Source organism: Phalaenopsis equestris, unplaced genomic scaffold (genome assembly GCF_001263595.1).
Source record: "Phalaenopsis equestris unplaced genomic scaffold, ASM126359v1 Scaffold000840, whole genome shotgun sequence".
Lineage (NCBI taxonomy): Eukaryota > Viridiplantae > Streptophyta > Magnoliopsida > Asparagales > Orchidaceae > Phalaenopsis > Phalaenopsis equestris.
In genome coordinates, this window is record NW_018165280.1 from 569,000 (window position 1) to 596,342 (window position 27,343).

Consider the following 27,343-nt stretch of genomic DNA (forward strand, 5'->3'; position numbering starts at 1 on the left):
CCCATTTCTAAGGTTCTAAGATAGTCGAAGGGAGATCCCTAAGGCTAGATCCTAAACCCTAAGAGGAAGACTAGACCTCACTAAAAATGAGGTCAACATCTACCCATTTCACCAGAAAGTTTTAGCAACGAAAAACCAATGCTCTGACAATTTAGCATTGAATACAAGAGGAAAGGGCAATGAGCTTGGAGTGAGTTGATTTGTCAGATTATGATGGTCATAAATTGAATTTATTGAGTGGCTCCAGACTGTGGAATGAGCTTCGAGTATAAGGTCGTTGCACCTGCCATGAAAGTGAAGTCGATTGCTGTCAAATTAAAGAAGTGTGCTTCTTATGATAGAAAAATATGAAACACCTGCATCAACGTAAAAAAAAAAATCTCAACCTGATCCAATATGAAAAAATAAATAAAACACAAAAAACTTCTTCTACATTGCCAGTTGAACATGTTCCTAAAACTCCACAACATATGCAAAAACAAATTTTCCATAGAGGCTTACATAACTGAATTTGACCAAATACTATAATGTGAGTTGGTTGAAGCCAAAAAGATCACACAATGACAAGGTGACTAAGAAGATCGAAGTCATTTATCAACAAGGTGATGCAGTTGCAACCTTATGGGTCCGTAATTGATAAAGACTCTAACAATGAAGGTGAAAAAGCAGCATCATTACCAGTGTAGCACCGCACCTTACAGGCAGGACTTGACCGCATGATCGGACAGCAAGAATTCACTCATTAGAGCACCCAAGCCAACCACTCATGCAAGAAAAACCAACCCAAGGTAAAGAAAAGGTGGATGACACCAGCACTCCCAAATTCTCCCCAGTCAAAAAGTGCTTCAAATGTCATCGGTTTGAACATAGAGCTCCTAATTGCCCAAATAAGAGAGTGATCATATTCACTAAACAGTTAGTGGAAGAAATGACACATTCGAAAATGAGGATGTCGAAGAGAGGTATCAACTTTCAATTGAGTAAGAAGATAATGATTTGGTAAATCCTTCCAACTGAGCCCACGAGAGAGAGAAACCATGACTTCACCACAACATCTTTTGTACCTATTACATCAAAAAAAAAAATGTGTGCAATTTTATCATAAGTTGAGACCCCAAGAGATGTTGGTGGTTCAACGGATCCTCCAATTTAAGCCCATCAAAGAACAAAAATGGTTCTGCGACATCTTTCGTACTCGTTGCATCATAAGGAAAAGTGTTATCTTATCATAGACAAAAACAATTGTGATAATGGTATATCTGCACAAATGAAAAACAAGTTGAGCATTGCCACACAAAACCATCTGTTGTGTGAATGTTTGTCGCATCCTATTAGGACGTCTTTGGCAGTACAGCTGTTGCACAAGTCAGGACGGCTATAAGAACATAAATTATTTCACCAAGAATGAGAAGCACATCAAACTCTTACCTTAAAAAGTGTTCAAGAACGAAATTCATATAGTTTGGGCTCCCAAAAAACTAGATGTATTGGGTGGAATAGTAAATTATTCAAGAAGTCTAATTTTGCAGATGTCAATCAGAGAGGCATGTCGTATCACTCTTCAAAGAAATCACCCATCAAATAAGTGACTATGGAAACATGTATTAGCATCGCAAAAGGTAAAAGAAAGATTGACTCAATGATTCCAAATTGTATCATTTGGATCATAATTAACTAATCGGGCACCAACCTTTAACATGGAAGTGTCAGATTTTATGGATGGCGAAAAAAGTACTTTCCGAATGATCCATCCCAAAAAAAAAAACAAATTGTTTATAAAACTTAGACAATCCTTGTACTAGTGCACTCGATGTGCAGGTACAAATAGCACAACATATTAATTTTTTCAATTGTTTCGGAAGGCAAAGGTGTTTCTTTCTAATCTGTTGAGGTTGCTACCAGGTCTGCTCTTGCCATTGCACATGGTTTAAGCATCAAGTTGAGAGAACTTGCATTGCTCTGTCAAAAGGTTGAGGACCTGGTTGTTGGGGCACCTTGTGGAGTCAGAGATGAAATGACATCTTGTGGTGAAGACAACAAGCTTCTTGCAATGGTTAGTCAACCTGAAGAGGTGAAGGAACAAGTCTTAACTTCCACTCGCATACTCTTTTGTGGGATATGGCACAATATTGGTGGTACATGCCATCAATTTATCATAATAAGTGCTTTTATGGGTCGAAGAATGATAAATCAATAGCAACTTCTAAGTTATCAAGTTCATTGGAAAATACATTTGTACCCATTAATATTGATGATATTAAACTTGGCAGGCACAAAGAGGAGATAATTGAGCTACTTAGGAATGGAGCTTCCCTTGAGTAATTTTGCAAACTTCCCACATGCACATAAGAAGCTGCATATGGAACAAAGCTTCCAGAGTCATTATTTGGACAAATATTCTTAGGAAAGTATGTTGATCATGCTAACACAATGTTGACATTGATCATGGTCGGAGCTATGCAATAGAGCACATACAACAAACTAACATCTTTTTGCACCTGGATAACTAATATATCAGTGTTACTATAGCTGGAGTGATGGTGGATTTGGCTTTGACGGAATAGGCAAGCTTGCCGTGTTGATGTAAGTAATAGAGTATCATAACTCAACCAAGCAGACAATTTTATTTGGTGCAAAAATTACTAGAGGTGGCTCAAGTAGTAATGTATATGGGAGGGAAATAATGTCAATGAGAACATCAAATATCGCCAAATATCACAAGTAATCTAACAAATCCAATAAGGCCATCGCTTTCAAGAAAAGTGATTTGGAGCGGATCAAACTAAAGAAAGAGAACTTTCTAACTTGTCCTTTTGAAAAGAACAAGCCTAGAACTAATGGTCCATTCAAAATCACTAGGAGAATTAAAGATAACAGTTACAAGATTTCGTGCCAAGAGATTACAATATCTTTGTTAAATTTAATGTCACTAACTTGTAACCATAGTACGACGATATAAATGCTTCCATAGAAAAAGGCAAAGTCTCTTTTACCCATGAGAGAATAACGCGGAATCGCACCAAGACAGATTCCATCTCGCCAATCCAGAATCGGGATTCTCCCATCTAGTTGTTGTCGTCAGCCCTTGTGAGATACTTTTTAATATTATTTTAATTAAAATTAAAGTCTTAATTTAAGTCTTAGTATAACGATGTTGCTTAAAACTTGATTTTAGGAAAATTTAACAATTAGATTAAGCAACAGAGCTTGTTTCCTCTATAGTATTGTATCCTTGATCTTACTCATATGGTGTGTTTGTAGCTTAATTGAATCGGGGTGATAATCTCCCTCAGTCATTCGAATACCTTCCCAAACCTCCGCATCCAATGCTTATTTACTATTTTTGGCTTCGGACTTGCTGTCCATCAGCCGGTCGAGCTCGTTTTCAATCATCGTTGCCACTTTTCCCTTCTTTCCTCTTCCTACCAATATCCAAATCATTCCTTGATCCTTCCACACCATCTAGGAATGCTAGAACAATGTCAAGGTTAGATCAAATTGAATCATAATTGAGTCAACTCAAGTAGCATACATTGATTGGTTACATCAATGCTAGGAGAACCTCCTGGAACAACTTGAGCCAAATGAACAAATTCTAATAAACTAACTAAAAAAGATGAAATTTAACATAGCATTAATGATTAAATATATTTCACAATCTCCTACAAAATTTAAAAAAAAATGTACATAATATTTTACCAAAGCAATTAAAAAAAATAAGGCAATTAAAATTAATTATCAATCAACATACTCATTAAAATTCATCCAACTAGCAATATTGGCATTTCTTATTCATTTATATCATCCAAGGTGATTGATGTGGGCGTCAAAAGGTAGATGTGGGATCGCATCCCCGCATGGGGGTGCGGCAAGTGCCACATCTCGATATGTTTGGTACAAGCGCAGAAAAGACAGACCAGTCGTTCCAGGCACGGACTTGCCATTTATTGAGAGTGGGGTTCACTCTTAGTTATCATGGGGTTATATATTTGTACTTCTAATGTATTAAGGTCAGTTATTGTTGTGTTTCTATTCAGAACAGTTGTCGACGTCACTGTGTTCCCTTCTAGGGTTGTATCCGAGAGTCGAGTGGTGCTCCGGTTGTATCTGGCTCCCAAGTTGGTGATTATCTTCCCTATTATCTTCTACATCATCCTCTCGACCGCCATCCATTGTTGTAGCCGCCCCAAGAACAGCAGCCCGTTGTTGTTTCCACTGTAGTTTTCCAATTCCATGCCGATCCTCGTTGCCATAACCCCGAACAGCCGACCTCTTGTTGTCCTGCATTTCCTTGCATTCCCCACTTAGTACAAGAGCAGATTAATAGTCCAAATTAGCTCACTTCGAGTACTTCCGCTAAAAAATCCAGCGAGTTGTCACCGCCCAGAACAGCTGTTATCCGTTGTTTCTTTCACTATCTAGCCTTCGTCCTCGCGGCCACTGTAATAACTGTGTTTTAAAAAAATACTAATAATAACAATAACAATAATAATAATATTTTAAATAAAATGAAATGAAAATATGGAGACGATATGGACGAACATTTAGGGATGGTTATGTCATTGGAAGTTAAGAGAGGGCGCAATCGAGACTGGCTCACCCGAAATAAAGAAATGATGGAGAAGCGAAAAAGCGTGTGGAAGAGGGAACTAGAGGTTGACAGAGGCAATGCAAGGGAGAAGGAGAAGAAGAGAAAGGAGACGACAGGTGGCGCTATTGTATGCATAAGAAGGTGTTGAAGTCGAAGGAGATGAATCATATCTTGCATATGCAGCCCTAGCCGAAGCACTTTGTAAATTGCTACTGAGCAAGCGACGGCGTGAGAGGAGACTGAAGGAGTACCTGCACGCTTGATCGTTAACCTGCTCAAGAGAGGAAGACGAGGCGAGCTTGCGTCCGAAGGAAGATCGATCCATTCGAAGGAGAGGGGAATCGAGCAGCTAGGGTAAAAACGAGTGCATTGGTAACTAATCTCGAGCGCGCTTGCTAAGTCGAGCAGGGAGATAATTGAAGGCTAGAGCATTCCCCTTGCGTGTGATATCAGGGACGAGGTCGATGTGCTCAACATATAAGAGATCAATGGCGCATTTTTCTTGAAGGGAATGCAGAAGGTGTTGGAGCTGTTACATGCATATTAGCTAATCGCGGGAATATAAACTTGTGGGACTACAGTGAAGACACAGAATGACCTTTAAGTGTGGCTTATGCAGGATCGAAGACGAACTGAGGCAAAAACGTTAGGGTCAAGATTATATAATAAAAGATATTTGTTTAATTAATTAGATATTAAGTCGTACTAAACATTATGAAATAAAGAATATAATTTTTCTAATTAAATTTCATTATATTTAAGTAATGTGAGGGAGACTTGCAAGAAGATTTGTGGTGTAAGTTCGAACAAGAAAAGACAAATCAAGCCATAGAATGAAAGTTAAGATAAGGTTTTATACAATTTATGCTTTAATTATATAAATTATTTTAATTAGAATGTTATTAAGGGTTATTAAACTTTATGAATTAATTTCAGTAAATTAGTTCAAACAAGAAAATGAATTAAAGACCAATAAGATCGAAATCGGATCATGCAAAAGAAGTGAATGGGTAAGATTAGTGTTTATTTAGTAACCAGTATAGCCAGTTTAATTATAATTTGCTGCATATTAATGTTAGAATATTATGAAATATAATCAGGTCAGAAAATTAAAGCTGTGAAAGAGAAAATTAAAGGATTTAAAAAGGATCATCATCTCATAAGGTGATCGAAGTGTCGAAGTGAGTACTCTAAATTTTGATTTGTAGTAGCATTTTTGTTTCTTCTTAGTCAATTTCATTGATAGTTACTACTACCTATAAATTCAATTGCTAAGTTTTATACGCTCCTTTTATTAATCATATTATTGTGATGATTTTACATTTTAGTAATAACTATTATTAAGTATTATGTATACATAATATATTGAATTCAATGAAATACACGTATGAATGATATGAACTGCATAGACTGAATGTATGTGCATGTTTAGCTATGATGAAGCTCACTCTTTTAAGCTAATAACGAGAAAACACTACGGTGCCCGTGAAGCACCTTACATGGTTTAATTTTAGAAGGTGTTTTTGTGACGATTGAATACAGATTAAAAAGACATTGATATGCAAATGATACAATAAGAAATGGTGAATGTTTAAAATTATATTAAATGATCATATTTTTTAGTACGAATCTTCACATTTTCTTAGATTGATTTACATAAAAGCTTGATTGCATGCATATTGTCTTCTTTTCATTGTGTTACAATGATTTAGGAGTAAAAGTATTCAGTGGTTTTAGTTAGTTCGGTTTTGTTTTAAAATAACATTTCATGTTTAATTAATTGATTAAAAGATGAGTGTTGGAAGAAAAAATGTTTATGGAAGACGCGGACAACAAAAATCGAGATAAATTTAGTTGTATTACTTTAAATTTTTGTTTTATAGTGGTGCTTTCATTATTAAAATATTAGTTATAGAAAATTTAAATTTCCACTGTCTGATCTTCTTGTATCTGCTTTGTTTAATTTCAAGTATCAAGTCAGATCAAGACAGGCACCGCCAATGACAAAAACCAAACTTGTTGTCCCAGCAGCTTTGCACCTTCCCCTCATTGCTGCTAACACCCCTTTGCTAGTGCCACACTTTCAAGTCCATCAATCACCTTTGCTACCTCTCTAGTCGATCACCACCAACACCCTAAGATCCACTCTAGTTTGAATTTGTGTTGTCATTTGTTACAATTTCTAATTTCCAGTAATCTTTAAATTCCTATATGAATTTAACAATAATAATCATTTTCTCATTATTATTTGGTTAACTCCAATATCATTTGGTATCAGATATAACCTAACGTTAGCTTTATCCTAAGGTTGTCAAATTAACCCCCCTCCCCAAATATGTCTTTTCTCTCCCCATTCCACTCAGACCACCCCTACAAACCCTTCAACCCCTCCAAACCTAAAAATTTGTTTCAAAAATATGATTGGGAGAAAATGGCATAATGCCGCTTATGAGAAATCCACAAAGAAATGTTCAAAAATTTTATAGGGAAATCTTCCAAATGCAACATAGACTTGCCACCTTCAAGAAAAGACAATCCTGAAAGGTCTATTGTAGCCACAACGGCGATTCATCAGATCAAAATGATGAAGCGAATCACACCACAGCACGGTTTCCAATGATGAAAAACTAATAACGTGGATATTTGGCATTAAATATCAAAGAAGCCAAAATTTTGGAGTGCATAGTGGCCTGACATATTTTGACAGTTGCATAAATTCCAATGAGTTCATCAAGTAGCTCCAAATAGTAGAACATGTCTTTGAGTACCAAGATTTCCCACTTGACAAAATGATAAAACTAGTCGCCTCCAAGTTAAGGAAATGTGTGTTGTTGTGATGAGAAATTTGATGCACCAACAAAATCGAGAAGGGAAAAAAACACTACTTGGTTCAAGATGAAATGAGACATGCAGCACAAGTATCTACCAGTTAATTACCACTTTGATGTTCAGATTCGAGCTTCAAAAGTGGAGAGGCAACATCACCAGATAACCGCCACATTTCACTGTGAAAGTTCAAACCCAGGATCAAACAGCAAGAGTACACCTGATCAAGCATCTGAACAGTCTTTGCCTGAAAAAAAATTAATTGAATGGAGAATATGTGAAGTCAACCAATATTCTCAAATATGTCTCAGCCAAGAAGTGCATCAAGTTCAATTGTTTTGGGCATAGTACATAAGATTACCCAAACAAGAGTACAGTCTATTTCACAGAGCAGGGAGCAGTAAAAGAAATGGACAAGACAATAGACACTGAAGAAAGCAATGACACAAAGGATGAGTATTAGCTACCAACTGATGAAGGAGAGATGCATGTAATTCAAGCTGAGCCTATAAGAGATGCTCCAAATAATTAACAGTAGTTGTTCCATAAGGGAGTGAGTCTGAGTTAATGGGCGTTCATGCAGAGCAAAAGGTTGAGGTGCCTCGGTCTAACTTTTTGCAAGCGTTGAGAAGAGCATTAGCAGGACTATCATTGTATGTCCAAAATGGTCATAAGTTTGAAGAGTCAATACTAGATATAGCGCAACTTCATATAAGAGAATTTAAAAAATTTTCGATATATGGCCTACTTCCTGAGTTTCCCCTGCTGAGGGAAGTCCAACATATTAAAGATGAGAAGCTTTTGAGCTACTTCTAGAATAATATATGGAGTCATTTGATGGGCATTAAATATCAAAGAAGCCAAAATTTTGGAGTGCATAGTGGCCTGACATATTTTGACAGTTGCATAAATTCCAATGAGTTCATCAAGTAGCTCCAAATAGTAGAACATGTCTTTGAGTACCAAGATTTCCCACTTGACAAAATGATAAAACTAGTCGCCTCCAAGTTAAGGAAATGTGTGTTGTTGTGATGAGAAATTTGATGCACCAACAAAATCGAGAAGGGAAAAAAACACTACTTGGTTCAAGATGAAATGAGACATGCAGCACAAGTATCTACCAGTTAATTACCACTTTGATGTTCAGATTCGAGCTTCAAAAGTGGAGAGGCAACATCACCAGATAACCGCCACATTTCACTGTGAAAGTTCAAACCCAGGATCAAACAGCAAGAGTACACCTGATCAAGCATCTGAACAGTCTTTGCCTGAAAAAAAATTAATTGAATGGAGAATATGTGAAGTCAACCAATATTCTCAAATATGTCTCAGCCAAGAAGTGCATCAAGTTCAATTGTTTTGGGCATAGTACATAAGATTACCCAAACAAGAGTACAGTCTATTTCACAGAGCAGGGAGCAGTAAAAGAAATGGACAAGACAATAGACACTGAAGAAAGCAATGACACAAAGGATGAGTATTAGCTACCAACTGATGAAGGAGAGATGCATGTAATTCAAGCTGAGCCTATAAGAGATGCTCCAAATAATTAACAGTAGTTGTTCCATAAGGGAGTGAGTCTGAGTTAATGGGCGTTCATGCAGAGCAAAAGGTTGAGGTGCCTCGGTCTAACTTTTTGCAAGCGTTGAGAAGAGCATTAGCAGGACTATCATTGTATGTCCAAAATGGTCATAAGTTTGAAGAGTCAATACTAGATATAGCGCAACTTCATATAAGAGAATTTAAAAAATTTTCGATATATGGCCTACTTCCTGAGTTTCCCCTGCTGAGGGAAGTCCAACATATTAAAGATGAGAAGCTTTTGAGCTACTTCTAGAATAATATATGGAGTCATTTGGGTATTAAATTTAGTTCAGAAATGTACCAACATGAGGGATGACCCACAGTGTTGGAAATCGCCTTAGGAGTTTTACGGTAAAGAACATCCTACAATGGGATCCAGGTCCTTCCAGAGAAGAAAAGGACTGTCGCGAGAGGTTGCAATTGAGAGTTGTGCAACCTGCCACAGATTTCAATTCAGAGTTAGTTTTTCCAAACAAATTTGTTTAACGGATGTGCCCTGCCGAGTGTGGGAAGTGGAAGAGGCAAATTACAGACTTAATAGCTTGAGAGTTATTTTATGAAAATCTACGTCGATATGCAGCTAATACTCAAGTTATGTCAAAAGAGAATGAATACTTATTCTATCAGGAAGTGATTTAAAATGACAACGCCTACAAGGTTGACTTACAGGGAAGTTATAGCAGCACCATCACCTTCAACGTGGTCAACATAACATTGTACTACGATGAGCCAGAAACTTCGATAGATGAGGTCGAAGCTCCCCCAACCCCGGGAGACTGACGCAAGCATCAAAAGATGAATGTGGAATAGCGCCCCAGCACAGGAGCACGGCAATTGTCACGTCTGGACCGATTCGTTCCAAACACATGAAGAACAGGCCAACCCTCACATGCAAGGGCTTATCATTTATTGGGAGTGGGGTCCACTCCTAGTTATCCTAGGGATATATATTTGTATTTTTGATATTTTAAATTCAATTTTTATCGTGTCTAGACCGGTTCGTTCCAATCACAGGAGGGACCAGCCAACCCTCCCATGCATGGGCTTGTCATTTATTGGGACAGGTCCACTCCTAGTTATCCCAGGGACATATATTTGTATTCCCGATATTTTAAATTCACTTTTTGTCGTGTTTCTGTTCATTACAGCCATCGACATCCCTGTGTTTCCTTCTAGGGCTTTATTTGAGGGCCGCATGGTACTCAGGCTATATCTTACTCCAGATATAGTGATTATCTTCCCTTATCCACTTTTGCATCCTCTTTATGTCGCTCCTGGTTGGCCTTCATTGCTGCAGCAGCCCCCGAACAGTAGCTCATTGTTGTTTTCACTGTGATTTCCAAGTCCAGCTGCTTGCCCTCACTACCACTACCCCGAAAAACCGTCCTCTTGTTGTCCTGCAATCCCCCTGCATCCTTGTCATTGCCGCCCGTTGTTTCCCCTCGCAGTTGACGCCCATAACAACCTCTATATATTGTTTCCCTCGTTGTCCAGCCTTCGTTATCAATTCCACTGCTCAGGACAGCAACCAAACTTGTTGTTCCTACAGCTTCGCACCTTCCCCTCACTGCTACCAACACCCCTTTCTTGCCGCCACACTTTCAAGCCCATCAACCACCCTTTGCTACCTCTCCAAAGATCCAAACCCTCGCAGAGCACTACCACCACCCCAAGATCCACTCTAGTTTGAGTTTGTATTGTCATTTGTTGTTATTTCTGATTTTCCACTCTTGTTTGGTTAACTCCGATGTCGACATCTTGAGAATGGTTTACCCTTTTAAAAAAGTTTACACAAATAAATAATTTTAATTTACCACCAAAAAATATTCATTCTTAAAGAACATCAATTTCAATAGACCTACGCAGCCCATCAGCAACTACCAGGTAGTAATAGCTCGGACTAAGAAAATTAGTGGGAAATTCTTATTTATTTATTCCAGAACCAAAATGTCCGATGCTATTGTCAAAATAGATTATTTGCAAAAAACACATGAGAAAAAAAATGTGTTTTCTATTAAAACTGAAAATTAATTCGTTAGTTTAAATGCATGCACAGAGCTTGGTAATTCTTCGGTGCTAGCTCATACCCGCAAATGAGTAGATGACGAACAAAGGCAAGCCCAAGCTTCCCAAAAACAATCTTCTAGAGACTGCTTCTTGTTCCTTAACAAAGAAATGATAAAGAGTTGCTGATTAAATGGATACATATAACACTTTACATGTCCTGATAGGTTAACACAATGGACTGAGATTAAAAAAGGAAAATAGAACCCAATGACACTAAAATTGTAAATTAAAATTCCTTCATCAAAAGGAAGCCGCAAATTCATCAATAGTAAATGAATCTGTATTAATTTCCAGAAAGCTTGCTTCGAGATAGTTTATTCTGTACTCGGCTAGCCTCCTTGCTTTTACAACAAATTGAACATATAATTATATTATATTATGTATGAAATGTGTGTATCTGAAAATACTATTGTAAATTAAAATTATTCATCAAAAAACAAAAAAAAAATTGCAAATTCTTCAAGTAAATGAATCCGTCTCTTGTCCCTAAAAGCATACCTTAAAAGCTGATAAATTCAGCTCTCCAATTTAGTGCAACAAACTTCCTTTCTTTTGCAACACAAGAACCGTAGACTTATATTATATTTCATATGAAATATATGCATCTGTGCAGCAGTGGATGTGTGTGTATAAGTTCATGCATGCAAGTGCGGATGCATGTGTGCATGAAAGTACATATGGGTGCATGGTGCATGTAGAAGTCCGTGCTGTCATGCGCATGTGTGATGATATTCTGCCCAAAAAATCCAAATGATATATATAATTACAAATTTTTAATCACTATAACTCTCCTAAAAAATTATCTATAAGTACATGCTTTAAAGATAAGGTTAAAAATATATAAGAGCTGACAGAATTTACAGTCCTAGGATTGGTAGATTAAGAAAATGAAAGGAACCATGAATTTATATGCTAAATGAGGGAAAATATGAGGCATCGATTTATGTGTCTACCATGAAATGGAGAGTGCCATTAATTACTCCCTTTTTCCATCAACAAAAATAGTAAAGATTAGACAACAACTATAATCATTAAATTCTTTAAAATTGGTAATTTCCAATTATTTTCTAGTTATTTTGTATATAAATACTCATGGGAGATTGAGCAAAGTAAACTTTCTAACCACTTACTCTTTTCAATATAATATCAGAGCAAGCTTAGGATCCTAATTCCAAACTATCTCTACTTTTGATCCTCATTGTCATGCCTGATTTTTTTTTTTTTTTACTTCCCTTCCAAAAATTCAACCATAAAAAATGCTAAAAATCAGTTTAATGTTGTCAAAGAATGTTGGAATGAAATAAGATACATGACATTGGCAAAGACATTTTTGAAAGAAAATAAAATCCACCATCTTATGGAACCTCCTCCAAGTTTGAAAAATCCAAAGTTTGTTTTGGTTATTGAACACCATGTTGCTTAAAATTAGTAGACGATATATCAAATCGGAACTAATAAAGGAAATAGTGGAAACACAAAAAGCAAACTTTCATTAATATTAAAATAGGATTACGGCATGATTCAAATAGAAAATAATAACACAAACACAAAATAACATCAACAAAACTTCTAAATGTATTCTAATTGGTGGTGGAGATCGGTGAGATAGGGTCGGGATGGCCAGCAAGGGAGGTGACAGCAACAGAGCGTTGGTTGCAGCGAGGGGAAGGTGTGGAACTGAAGGGACAGCAAGTGGGAAGAGTTGTGGGTGGTCTGCAGTGGTCGTGTGGTGGTCAAGAGAAGCTTGACATGGTAGACGGTTAAGGGGAGTGAAAGAGAAAGGTTGGCGATGATAAAAGTGGAAGATACAATCACCACCGTGGAGGGGATACGGCCGGAGCACCACTACCACTCCGGGTACAGCCCACAAAAACTCCACACAAAAGATTTGAAACTAAACACACTCAGAAATGACTCCCTACATATCTAGAACAGCAATTTATGGGCTCCGACACAAAAAGGAGGGAAGAATAATCCAGAAAAGTCTTCCAAAATGCAGTAGCTTGCAAGCTTCTGCACAAATCGTGAGGACTCACAAGTCTGCTTCGTGATTCTACCCTCGCAAGAATTTTCCCACTATTTCACGAGGCTTCGCGCCTCTTTTGTCGTCGTCGTGATAACTTGCGATCCCACGAATTCACGGGGCTTCTACCCCGCGGGATTGGCGCACCCGCATCGGGCCCTATGGCAACACCAGCTTCAGTCTCCTGAGGTTAAGGGAGCTTCAACTTTATTGGTTGAAGCTTACGTTTTGTTATCAGTCATCCTGGATCGCACTGGCGATTGTACTGTTGCCCGAGGTATTTGAGGGACTTCCTTATCTTGTGAGCAAATGCCCATATCGATTTGTCCTCCTGTGGCAGTAGACCACGCTTACACTGTTGAGTCTTCCAAAAGTAACCCACAATCGGTTCAAATGGGCGTACAGTGGAAGTAATCTGACCCTTCTCGCATGACCTACTGGTATGACATTGTCCTGACATATCCTTGGTTGTATCGACCTTATATCAGGGGTGGGTGTCTTTGTCCTCCTGACTGATGCCATTACTAAAACCGGTTCCACTGATGTCATTCTGTTGAAAAGAGATCTTGTGACCTCAGACTCCGTCGAAGGAAGGAGAGTGATGTGTTTTCTATCCTTGGTGAAGGAATAAGTGCTTTTATATATGTCGTGATGAGTTCTTCGGTCAAATTGTCATGGTCGTCCCAACAATAGGTGGCAGACATCCATAAGGACCACGTCGCACCACACCTAGTCTTACAACTGGCCTTCGATCGAAAATTCTACCAAGCATCTTTGGTTGATACTGACCTGATTCTCCTTCTTCAGCCACGTCAGTGAATATGGCTAGGAATGTCCCTGAGTTGCGAGTCCTAATTTCTTTATCATCAGTGTTGACGCCACGTTCTTTCTATTTTCGTCGTTGATGATGAGAATATATACTTTTCCATTCACTGTACAGCGGGTGTAGAACATGTTGTGGCGAAGCCACTGCAAATCTCTCGTGTCCTCAGTTTGTAGGATTCGTCGAATCATGAGCACCTCTCCTTGATTTGGGTGAAGCTAATACTCCTCACTCTGTAACTCGATTTTTTCTTCATCGCTAATTTCTTCTATGCTGCCTTGATCTGTGTGCGTGATTACCCTACCCGTGGGTCGGCTGGTTCTCTTCATGACTAATATGTTACGGCGAAGCCTGCCTGAAGGTTGTTACTTGAAAGATGATTGTTGTTGGTTCTGTTTTTTGTTGTATTTCCACCTTCAATCCTAATGTTTGAACATCCCGCAGTGTCCAGTATGGTTCTAACTATACCAAATTGTTGATGACGTGTTTCAGACCTCTAAGATATTTGGCTATCTTATGTTCCTCTGACTCCGTCAGTTCGCATTTCATCTGCAAGTGATCAAATTGGGCAGTGAACTCATCGACTAAAAGATCCCTCTAATGCAAGTTGTGAAGTTTTAGAAACATATCCTGGAGATAGTGGGGTGAGAGAAACTTTTTCTAAATTACTTTCTTCATCTTCTCTCACCTAATAATCTTTTCACTATCTGCACATTTTCCCACCATACGGAAGCACCCTTCTTCAGCTTAATAGTGACTAGCTTAACTAGTTTATCTTTTGGTACATCTTTATATTCAAAAATCCCTTCAACGGATTGCAGCCAGTCGATAAACTTATCGGGATCCATACTTGCCTCGAACTCTGGGAGGTACAACTTGAAGCCAAAATCCCGCCGGCCTCCATAAGAGGCCTCTTCTCTTGGCCTCATTTGATATTGGATACCAAAACGGCTGCCGATATTCTTCGTCGTTGTGATCTTCCCTGTGGAACGGATTAAGATTTTCATCTCTGTTTGCCCTAAAACTCTTTCGATCACAGTCGAAGGTAATCTCTTTCTGGTTCCCGTCATCTAACTCTACTAGTCTCTGTTACAAACGACGAATTTCACATTGGATCTCTTCCCGAGTAGAGTCTGATATATCTCTTTATGGTGGCATGGCTCAAATTGTGAATTGAAAGAAAAAAAAAGTTGATCGAGGTGAATCTACTAGGGGTGGGTGCTGAAGAACCCTGGAATAGACTAGAATTGAACTAGCTCTAATACCAAATGATATCGGAACTAGTAATAAGAGAAATAATGAAAACACAAAAAAGTAAATTTTCATTAATATTAAAATATACAAACACAAAATGACGCCAACAACACTTTTAGATGTATTACAATGGGTGAAGATTGGTGAGGTGGGTCGGGATGCCTAGCAGGGGAGGTGACAGCAACAAAGTGCTGCTGGCAGCGAGGGGAAGGTATGGAACTGAAGGGACAGCAAGTGGTAAGGGTTGTGGGTGTTCGACAGCGATTGTGTGGTGGTTAGGAGAAGATTGAAGTGGGAGGCGGTTAAGGGGAGTGAAAGAGATAGGTTGGAGAGGATAAAAGTGGAAGATACAATCACCACCGCGGAAGAGATACAGTCAGAGCAACACCACCTCCCCAGATACAGCCCACAAAGGGGAAGGAAACTCCACACAAAAGATCTAAAACTAAACACACTCAAAACTGACTCCCTACATACCTAGGACAACAATTTATAGGCTCTGACACAAAAGGAGGGCAGAAAAATCCAGAAAAGTCTTCCCAAGTGTGGTAGCTTGCAAGCCTCTGCCAGGATCGCGACGGTTCGCGAGTCTACTTTGTGATTCTACCCTCGCGGGACGAAGCTTCGTACCACTTCTGTCATTGTCCCGACAACTCGTGATCTGCGAGCTCGCGGGACTTCTACCCCATGAGAACGCAGTGCACGTATCGAGCACTAGGGCAACACCAGCATCAATACATGTTCATAAGAATTGCAAAAGACGTTTAAAAGGTTGTAAAGTAAACCAACTCATAAGAATTGCAAAAGACGTTTAAAAGGTTGTTACTCTCATCTAAGAGATCAAAACAAAACTTCCAAGAATCACATAAGATAAACCACTCTATCATTGAATATTTTAAAGCAATGAAAGTTTATTGTATAAAAGAATACTACCAAAATCTCACGATGAAATGCCACAATGCTGCCATGGTGCTCAAACAATATAAAGAAAAAGTAATTGAAATTATTTTATAATTGAATGTTGAATTTGACCAAGAATTCAACCTTTGGTAGATAAAATTAACTCTCCTTAAACGAGGTCTTCTCCTTGAAACAAACAAAAGAAAACAAAAAAAAAACAAGAATAGTGACACGCCTAATTCTAAAATGTCAGTCATGACTACCAAAAATAATCAAAGGGACTTGTTACTATTAAATCTTTCTAAAAAATGGACCAAAATTTTTTTTTTCAAAAATTATCTTTGGTGCAATTACAGCAAAAGAAAGAGAAATATTGAAAACTCTATACAATGAAGCACCATTTAGTGCAATAGTTGGCTAAGAACCCTTAAAGTAAGAGTACAAAAGAGTGCTCCTACGATGGATGACCTATTGGGATCTAGCAACAAAAGGATAGTTGTGAGGCCTATTAGACCAAAGCACATATTATTCTGATCAATGAGAAGCTGTGATAGAATGCCTCCAAAAAAACTTTTAGCAAGTTTTTATTTGATAAATATGAAAAAAATCACCTTAAAACTCAGACGCACTACATCAATGTTAAAAGCATGCATTGCCTTCCCTTGAATGAAACCTGGGCCACAAAGCTGATGCCCCAAACAACTATCTTAGCCATCCATAAACTAATACTTGAAGTGTCACATGTATCTTCAACAAACTTCTACAATAATTATGACTTATTACAGAAATGTTTGTAGAACATTCTTGGCAAAAAACAAAGAAATTAGTCATTAACTTCCATGCATTGTCCTTTTATAGTGGAGAAAAGCTACAATAGTCCTCCAATTATTCACAAATGGATAATTAAGTCACTCAAATAAACAAATATCATCCCAAATGATCCCTCGGGTAGAAATTGAATGAAATTGCAATAAAAGTCCGATTTTACAAAAGTAATCCAAAGTTAGTCCATAAGGGACCATTTCAGATCAATTTAGTAAGATAGAAAAATGTGAAACTATGAGATTAACTTAGCCACAATTGAATTGTTGGGGAACTATTTTGGACTTTTAGCTTTTACCATAATTCAGAAGTGTGGTATTGTTTCATAGAGTCAATAAAGAAGAGGTTTGAAGCAGATTTTCAAAGAAAAGGTAAGAAAAATGCAGAATTAGAAGGCCGTACTGCACTTGGGTGAACTGATACCAGAGTTAACCAACAACAATAGAAAAAACAAATTAGTACTAAAATCGGTGGGAAATTACAACCAACAAACACAAATTTGAAATTGCAACAACTCACAACACAAACTCAAGATAGGGATTAGATCCAAGGGTGGTAGTAGTGGTTGTTAAGAGCGTGGAAGGTGGAGGTATGGCGGCAACAACGGATGTGAGTTACAGCAAGTGGGAAGTGTGAAACTGCAGGGAGCAGCATGAGGGGTTGCTGTCCAAAGTGGTGGCAGCAAGGAGTTGGGGCGGATACCAGTGGAACAGCAGGAAGGTAGTGATCCCTAGTTGTCCTGGGCGGCAGCGGCAAGGTGGGTGGGATTAAACTGCAGGAACATGACTAGGAAGGGGCAGTTTTGGGCGGCTCGAATGCAGGACAAGAAGGGGAAGACAGTCGGAAGGCTGGCAGCTGCAGGAAAACAGTCGGGATCAAATATTCTAGGCAGCTGCAGCAAAAAAGGGATGTGTGGCAGTGAAGCGGGAAGGATACGGAGGAGTTAGGGAAGTACAAACACCACCTTTGGAGCACCCCTTCACCCTGGCTTACAGCCCTAGAAGTGAAGACAGAGATGGCGGCTGCTCCGAACAAAAAACACTACCAAACTACCGATCAAAACCCTAATACAACACATATATAGGAAAGGAATAAAAATGAAGGAAAGGAAATGAGGAAACTTGCTAAAATGGAAAGAAGCAATAATAAAAAAAGTAAATGGCGGCTACTTCTCACAAGCACGGGATTTGGATGTCGCGCTACCTACAGAATCAAGATCACGGGATCCCTCTACCGCGTCATGAACGCACTACACTCAGCTATCTAGAATGCTAGGCATCCAAAAATAGTTAGGAATGGGTATAACAACAAAGGAAATAAGTTTTAACAGCACTGATGGCGAACTTAGTTTAATTTATTAGTTGTCATTGAGATTTTAATTTACTTTGTTTATTTCTTTATGATTAATTTGGATTTACTAGAGCTTAGTACCCTAACAAAATATCCTAATGTTAATTTACATATTTTCTGGTTTTATTCTCATTATAAAAAAGAGGTTATGGTGCATATTATTATCAATAATGTTGAAAGAAAATTTCTTGTGACTTTGATAATAGGTCCGTGTTGTGTGCTGGCTGGCTCTTCTTCCTAAGCCGTGTAAAAAATACTACATTTTGTGATGGTGTGGTACTAAGCAACCGAGATTTTCTTTAGTCTTTCTATTTTCTATTAATATTTCACTTTTCTTTTTATCTTCCTCTCCAGCTTGCAATATACAGCAAAAAGGATCCCAAGATTGGGTAAAAATCAATCCAACCATTTCCATTGTATATTTGACTAAAGATAAGCACGGAGTTCATTACAGAAGTAACATAAGTACCTGAACTTGTAAAATAAAAAACCTCCAACTATGACGAATGAGAAACATGCTGCTAGTAAGGCAACGAAAAACCTACAAAATGCACAAAACCTCTTTGATCAATTTAAAATTTTCAATACCATAAAAATTAAAGCAAGATACAAATCAAAATGAACAATTTCAAGCTGCGAGTAGGCATCTGGTGAAAGTAGAGTTTTAACAATTATAGGTTTCAGTTTTCATCAAAAATTAAGAACTGTGGAAAGCATTGGTATTGTTAACGGGATGCTCTTCATACTAGACATTCTAAAAATATTAAGAGACGCAATTTAAGAAATTGAATTATAAACACAGAATTGAATGGTTCTAATCATCATTATTATAATCAATAGCCTCATCCTAACTACGGTGAATTCAATCAATGAATCCTCGTTATGCGTTAGTCTTGCTGAGCATGAGGCATTGAATCAAGTCTACATAAATATTTTCACACAGCATCTATGCATGTTACCTTGTCCCACCCGTTTCCATTTTAATATTTGAATACTATTTTTCCTCAGTCTTATTGTGTATTTTCTACCCTTTGTTGCACATGCTCAAACAACCACAGTCTATGTTCTGCTAGCTTATAATAAAATAGATGACAATCTCATCATCCCTCTAATATAATTATTTTTAAAACTATCATTTCTAGTTAATCATACATTCCATTTAACATCCTCAATTACATCATGCTCACTTGGATATTAACTAATATTACTAGTATTAGAATCCCAACAAGCATAGGTGACACTATGTAATTTAATTTTTTTCTTATCGCAGGACACTTTTGAGGCACTACTTTATTTTAACCAGCCAATCATAACTCTAGAAGTTATATCCTTAACTATATAAATATCCAGTTTAATTAAAATCCAAAAAACTATCACATCCAGACATCGCCAAATCATTTAATTACATTGACCGTAAATTATTAATATCAGGCCAACTAAAATTATATAATATATACTCAACCTTTATTCTACTAAACGAAAGTTCTTTAACTAGATATTTTCTTCATTAACTCTTTAATTGTTTAACCGGAGATTTCATTGAAAAGAACTACGTCATCCACGAAAAAAATACTCCAACACTTCATTTTAAATACTCTTTGCAAGCATCACCATAATCAAAACAAAAACGAAATAAATGGTGTTAAGCCTTCATATAAAAATACTTCAATTGAAAACTCTTTGGTAAATAACTCAGCAATCACATCAAATACTAGTCAATGTGACATAATATATATCTTTAAGAACTTCAACATGCCTTTGAATCACGCTATTTTTTCCTTGATGCACATTAAATTAATTCTCATAATATCTAATCATAAACTTTGCAAAATTTATTAAAACTATATAAAGATTATTTTTTTACTCTCTACTTGCCCATAATTATCTTAGCACAACATTTGCATCCACATGGAATTCTCCTATATTAATCTTAATCCAAATTATTTTTTCAATAATGGCGTAATTTTTCAAAGTCTGTGTTCTATTTAATTCTTTTCTAATTACTACAATCTTTGATATCTTGTTTGTCTTTAAATTCATATATTAAAATGCTTCGTCTTTTTTCAGTAAGGATTATCATAGTCTTCGAATTTTCAATAAAAAGATTTGTAAACAAAATTGCTCTAATCATCCATAACATTCCAAATCCCAATAAGTATTTCATTTCGATTTAAAGATTTAATATCATGCATCTTTTTTTTCAAGCTACTTCCATTCCACTTTTTTTTATTCAATATATGATACACCTAACAATTTTGATCAATATCACTTCCAAAATGATTTCCTCGTCAAAACTAGCATTAACAATTTATCAAAGTGGCATTTCCATCTTCCTTAATGTCTTCATATTTAAAAAAATAAATCATACTATAGATGTTTATCATATCAAATCTTCTCATATTTAAATCATACTATAGATGCCTTCATACTTTAAAAAATCTGATCAATGTCTATAAATCTCTCATCTCTTAGTTATTTTACATATCAAATCTTCTCCTCGTATTGTATCTACGCTAAGCATAGAATAGCATATAAAATTTTCAATAGCTGCCAATTTTGCCCTATAATTGCCAAAAGTAACTTGAAGAACCTGAGAAATATAAGCATCAACAATTACTACTCCAATGTGGTTAAGCTTCCAAAATGTCTACCAAAAGTATCTCTTTCTTACAGAAAAAAACCCTAAGTTCATTCTATTCATAGTGGATATCAAAAAAGAACAAATTTTCATATCTACAAGATGTACAACATCAAACAATTTGGGAGAGCCAATTGAACTTTCACAATTTTATTACAATTTCATTTCCCCTTTCTTCTTTATTTAATGAAATAATTTTCAATACTCGACATAAATCAACAGGATAGGCTTAAAAATAAAATTAAATTGAAAACAAATATTGTTTTGGACAAAACAAGATACAGTTATATACGCTAAACTTACGTTCCAATATTCCTGTCAAGCTGCATGTTGAATAAATAATACAACCTAGAGAAACTCCATCTAATATCTTCAATAGAAGGGAGAGATACATCCAATTGAAGTGATACTGGTCTGTTAATTGAGTTAGACACACAAGCCAAGGGCAAGTTTGCACTGCCAAGCTTTTGAAACACCAATGACTTGACCATCTTGACTGTCAATATAATCCAGAAAAAGGAATTTGACAATGCAGAACTAGATATAGAGTAGCGTAGCTGGAAAATTTGGAAAAATCGTAATAGGCGACCCTGTAATCACGTAAAAATACAAAAAATGTCAGCAAAATATTTAATAAAGGTACATGTTTAAATAATAGAAACATAACTGCAAAAAACGAACATGACTGCAGGTATCTAGTCATCGTTGTAGAAAACATGCATAAAAAAAATAAATAACTAAAGAACCGATATAGTTAGTTTCAAAGATCATTGATCTACCAACCTATCAGTTTGAAGGGCTATTGTTCTTTGATCTAGGTAGTTTGAAGGCTACGACAATGTTCTTCAATCTAGCTAGTTTAAAAACCAAGCCAAAATCTACAGTCAGGTTGAAATTTTGAAGATCTTTACATTATTGATTTTTAATCGAAATGGACCTTGACAATGTTAGCGCCATGATCCAGCTAGAGTATTGCCTCTCATTGCTGGCATTCCATCAAGATTCAGGAGACGAGAAGGAAAGCATGTCAATATAATGCTCATGTCTGGGGGTCATACTAGAGCCTAAAAAATAATATTTAACGATATAATATATGAATAATATAACTTTATATTAAATAGTTTATCTTCGTATGCAAAGTATTTGACTTTTATGGATTCTAACATTAATCGTTGAATCAAATTATTTGAATCAACCCTAAATTGATTCAATTTAGTCCTTCAATAAAAAATGCATGGGTTTTATACATATTTGAACTTGCAAAGTGTGCCAATACGGTGGGAAAGATACTTGAAGAAAAAAGGACCATCACAAACATACTATATGCAACGCGAGAGCTTTTTCTGGGTCGCGGCACTGTAACAGCTACAGTGTTGAGGAAGCAGCACTATAGCCGCTACAGTACCGCAACTACAATTTCCTCCCCTTTCCTTTTTCAATTATCTCACTCTCTCTTCCTTTCCTTTTTTATGATTCTCTTATTTTATGTCCTACCTACTTTATGTCTGTCTTTCCTATTTCTTTCCTTTTTCATGAAATCCCCTATTATAAATCCATGTCTATTATATTACTTTATTTTTATTCTTTTACATAATTGAAAGTGTTGTGTATAAGTCATAATCCCCCTTATATACAAGGGTTGTTTTTGCTTAGGAAAGAGGGATTTGGATGAGTACAGATTCTAAGTATTGTCTATGAGGCATTCTTCCTCTCTGAGGGTTGTATCCGACGACTAAAATTTGCTCTGGCTGTAACTCATCCGAGGTGGTGACCACTCCAAGGGTCTGGGTGATGCTCCAGCTGTAGCTCGACCCCGAAGAGACATCTTATCTTTCCACAACCCTTATTGGAGCATGTGTTGTCTTTATGTTTGAGTTATTATTTTGTTGTCGTTTATTCCCTACTTTGAAAAATCTTGTTGTAATATTTGAAATTCTACAATAATATTATTATTTCTATTGTAGTATGGGCTTCCTCCGGTATCATTTGGCATCAAAGCTAGCCCAACTCAGTCCTATCCTAGGGTTCCCTAGTATCCGCACCCCTACTCAAACCAATTTTTTCTCCCACTTCCTTCTTCCATTTCTTTCTGTTCTTGATTTCCCCTCTTTCTCTTCTCTCTGTTAGTCCTTTCTTTCCCTCTTTCTTTCCCTCCACTCACCTTGACTTCTTTTTCCCCAAACCATCAGTTATGCCCCCAAGAAGAAATGCATCAGACCCCACCCGGGATGCGTTGCAGCGTAAAATTTGCCGCCTACAGCAACAATTGGCATAACTAGATGAATGAACCCAAGGTGAGGTTTACCCTAGGTCGTGACCAACAAAGTCGACATGAAGACAGGGACGACGATCACAATCCGTTCCATCAGAAAGATGTGAGCGATAAAGAATACCTTCCAAGCCGTTTCGGCATTTAATACCACAGGAGACCAGAGAAGAGTCCCGAGACCAACACGACTTCAGCATTGAAATAGATCTCTCTGAATTTGATGGTGGTATGGATCCAGATAAATTCATTGACTGGCTACGTACAGTCAAATGAACTTTCGAATACAAAGAGATACCTGAAGATATGCGGGTCAAACTAGCAGCTATTAAACTGAAAAAGCATGCCTCATTATGGTAGGACAACCTACAACGTCACCGAACAAGGGATGGCAGTGACAAAATCACGAAGTGGGACAAAGCGAAGAAAGCGCTACAACGGGAATACCTGCCACTATAATACCACCAAAGATATGTTCTTGAAGCTCCACAACCTACAGCAGAGAGAAATGGCTATAGAGGAAGTCAGGGCCAAATTCGATCAGTTACAAATCAAGTGTGACTTAGTCAAACAAAAGGAGCATAGCTTCGTCCGCTATCTCGGAGGACTGAAGCCCTCCATTAACAATGTAGTTCAACTGCAGCCCTATTAGTCACCCAGTGACATCCAAACCTTAGCCCTGAAAGTTGAAAGGCAACAGAAGCAAGCCAGATCGCAGTCTTCCGTCCGGCAGCAATCCTCACATAAGTCATACCCAGTAGCTACACCTACCGACAAAAGCAAACCAAGAATAGAAAAATTAGCACTCGAGAATGCAAAAAACTGATCCAAGCAACAAGAAACCCAAAAAAGGTAGCTTGTCAGGGGCAGTACCAACAAGAAAGTGTTTTAGATGTCATGGTTTCAGCCACATCGCCTCCAGCTGTCCCACAAGCCGAACTGTCTCTTTTACAGATCAAGATGTCATAGAGGAAAGCGCGGATGAAGACCCGGAAGACAATGTCGAAGAAGCATTTCAACTCCTAGAGAATGAAGGCAAGTTACTAGTCATACGACGAGTCTTACAATCAGAACCAGCACGAGATTAGTCATGGTTATGACACAGCATCTTTCGCACAGTGTACAGTTAAAGGTAAAGTTTGCAGGTTGAAAATCGATTGTGGCAGTTGTGAAAATGTCGTATTGACACAAATTGTGCCAAAGTTAGAATTACCAACCCAAAAATATCCCCTACCCTATTCCCTCACGTGTGGATCAACAATGCATTGTGGAGTTCTCAATAGGCAACCAATTTAAGAAATAAGTATGGTGTGACATCGTTCCCATGGACGCATGCCATTTTCTACTGGGACGACCTTGGCAATACGACTGCAAAACTCACCATGACGAGTTTAAAAACACTTACTCATTTAAGAAAGATGGCAAACACATTATATTGCTACCAAGTAAAGATGCTAGAGTAAACGACAACAAGGAAATAGTCGTTCCAAGAGCCACATACATGTCGGTTCAAGAAGCACTCATGGCACTAGCCCTAGTCCTACTCGAGGGGTCCAAGGAAGAAAACTTAATACCAGCACGCCTACAACCTCTACTACAAAACTTCCAGGTTGTCACGACAAACAGTCTGCCACAAGGAATACCACCACTGAGGGACAATCAGCATGCAATAGACCTGATACATGCATCATTCTTACCAAATCGACCTGCTTACAGGTTCAAACTGAAGGAATACGGGGAACTACAATGGCAACTGCAAAATCTCGTCACCAAAGGAATAGTTAGAGAAAGTATAAGTCTGTGTGTTAACCTGGCCCTAATGGTACCCAAGAAAAATGGATCATGGAGGATGTGTATCAATAGCAGAGTCATCAACAAAATAACTATCAAGTATTGATTCCCCAATCCTCGACTGGATGACCTCCCGGACTAATTACATAGAGTCACTCTATTAGCAAAGATCGACTTAAACAGTGGATACCACCATATACGAATACGACCAAGGGCCGCTTTTAAGACACGAGGTGGACTACATTAGTGGACAGTCATGTCCTTCGGTCTGTCAAATGCACCCAGCACCTTCATGAGATTAATGAATCAGATATTTCGCAACCTCATTAGGAAGTTCGTCGTAGTCTACTTTGACGACATACTAGTTTATAAGCATCCTAAAGAGGAACATCTACAACACTTGACAGCAGATTTTGAAGTAATCCGAAACGAGGAACTATACGCCCACCCAAGGAAATGCACTTTCATGACAAATCAAGTATGCTCTTTGTGTTACAACATATCCAGCGCAGGTATTCAAATGGACCCGACAAAAATCAAAGTCATTATAAGCTAGACCACATTGCAATCATTCGTCAAATAAAGGCAGTTTTTTAGGCTAGCATCATTCTACGGTGACTTCATTAAAAATTTTAGCGTTGCCACCGCTCCCCTCATCGAGTTTTAAAAGGCAAAGAGTTCACTTGGCCAAGCACCGCTCAGATAAGTTTCGATAAACTCAAAGAAAAAGTAACTCAAGCACCAGTTCTAGCCTTGCCAGATTTCACACAACTATTAGAAGTAGAATGTGATGTATCAAGTGTCGGAATCGGGGCTGTATTAAGTCAAGGCGGATACCCCATCGCTTTTTTCAGCGAGAAACTCAAAGAGTCCAGAAGGAAGTACTCAACCTACGACAAAGAATTCTAGCAATCGTAAGAGCCCACGAGCATTAGAGCCACTATCTATTGACAAGTGATTTCACCTTGTTCACAGATAATGAAGCCTTGAAATTTATGATCAACCAAAAAAAACTTAGAAGCTGACACACAACCTGAGTAGAATTTTTTGTATCGTTCTATTTTGTACTTAAACATAAAGATGGGAGCCAGAATCGAGCAGCAGATCCATTAAGCATACGTCACTTATTAATCACTTCAATGCAAACAAGATTCATAAGTTTCGAGATCATCAAAGACCTGTACAAAGCAAATGAAAACTTCAAAGAGATCTGAGAAAAATATTAGGAAATACCGACAGCACAATACTGCCGTGCGCATGGCTACCTATTCTACAGCAATAAGCTATGCATTCCAAGATACTCCTTGAGAGAAGGAATTGTATAAGAGAATCATAATGGAGGCCTTGCTAGCCATTTTGGAAAACTCTCACCCTCGTCAAAGAGCACTTCTTCTGGCCTAGGCTAACAAGAGATGTAGAGTGTCACGTCTGACAATGTAGGATTTACCAATTGTCCAAGACGAGATGGCAGAATACAATGTTGTATACGTCGTTACCTGTATCAGAAGCACCTTGGGTGGATGTTAGCATGGACTTCGTACTGGGTCTCCGCAGGACACTGAGGAACAAAGATTTTATAATGGTTGTAGTGGACCAATTTTCAAAAATTGCACATTTCATACCCTGCACCGCACACTAGACGCCTCTAATATAGCCGACTTATACTTCACAAATATTGTCAAATTACACGTGATCCCTAGAACTACTACCTCTAACATAGATATCACGAAGTCACTTTTGGTAAACTTTACGGGGGAAGCTAAGCACCAAGCTCCAATTCAGTTCAGCAGCCCATCCACAAACAGAAGGTCAGACTGAAGTAGCGAACAAAAACCTAGGAAACCTACTAAGATGTGTTGCCGTCATTTTTGGTGAGAACCCTTACTCTTCTTAGAGCCTAGGATCTAAACTTAGGGTTTCCTTCTTGACTCCTCGCAATTTCATATGGACGGTTTTAAATCCTCAACGCTTAGTTGAGTCGATTAAAATCAGCGTAACGAAGCTCGAGTCGAGTACCCGTAGAATCTGAAACCATAGGAAAACTCATTGCGACCTCCGCACATACATGATACATGAAAACCACAATTCACACGTAGATGCACACAATTATCGAAATTCACTTCACCTGCACCTGTAGAAAGCTTTGTGATTGATCAAACTCGAATCAATTACTGGAACGATCGATCACGAGCAATAATTTTGAAGGAATTTAAATTTAATGCGTTTTCGACCAAACCGTCGACCAAGTCATCCGGGCGACCCCGGATGAAGAAACGGATCCTGCCGACGCGTCCAGGACGTCGAATTTAGCTAGGGGGACACCATTTTTGATGTGACCTCGTGCACCAACGGAGGTGCGTGAATCGGGGAAATTTAAATATCTTATATTATATTATTAATATATATAG

The 27,343-nt window shown here is 37.8% G+C and overlaps 1 protein-coding gene across 2 annotated transcripts in view; it reads right to left on the minus strand.

Moving 5' to 3' along the window:
- Window positions 1-27,343, minus strand: part of LOC110031691 (putative ion channel POLLUX-like 2) — a 140,945-nt gene that overhangs the window by 71,929 nt on the left and 41,673 nt on the right. For both annotated transcript variants that reach the window (XM_020735028.1, XM_020735029.1), the window contains exons 4-6: window positions 21,182-21,468; window positions 18,710-18,781; window positions 11,089-11,164 (exon numbers count right to left, since the gene is read on the minus strand). In XM_020735028.1, the coding sequence (XP_020590687.1) occupies window positions 11,089-11,164; window positions 18,710-18,781; window positions 21,182-21,468 (435 nt within the window). The remainder of the gene's footprint in view (window positions 1-11,088; window positions 11,165-18,709; window positions 18,782-21,181; window positions 21,469-27,343) is intronic.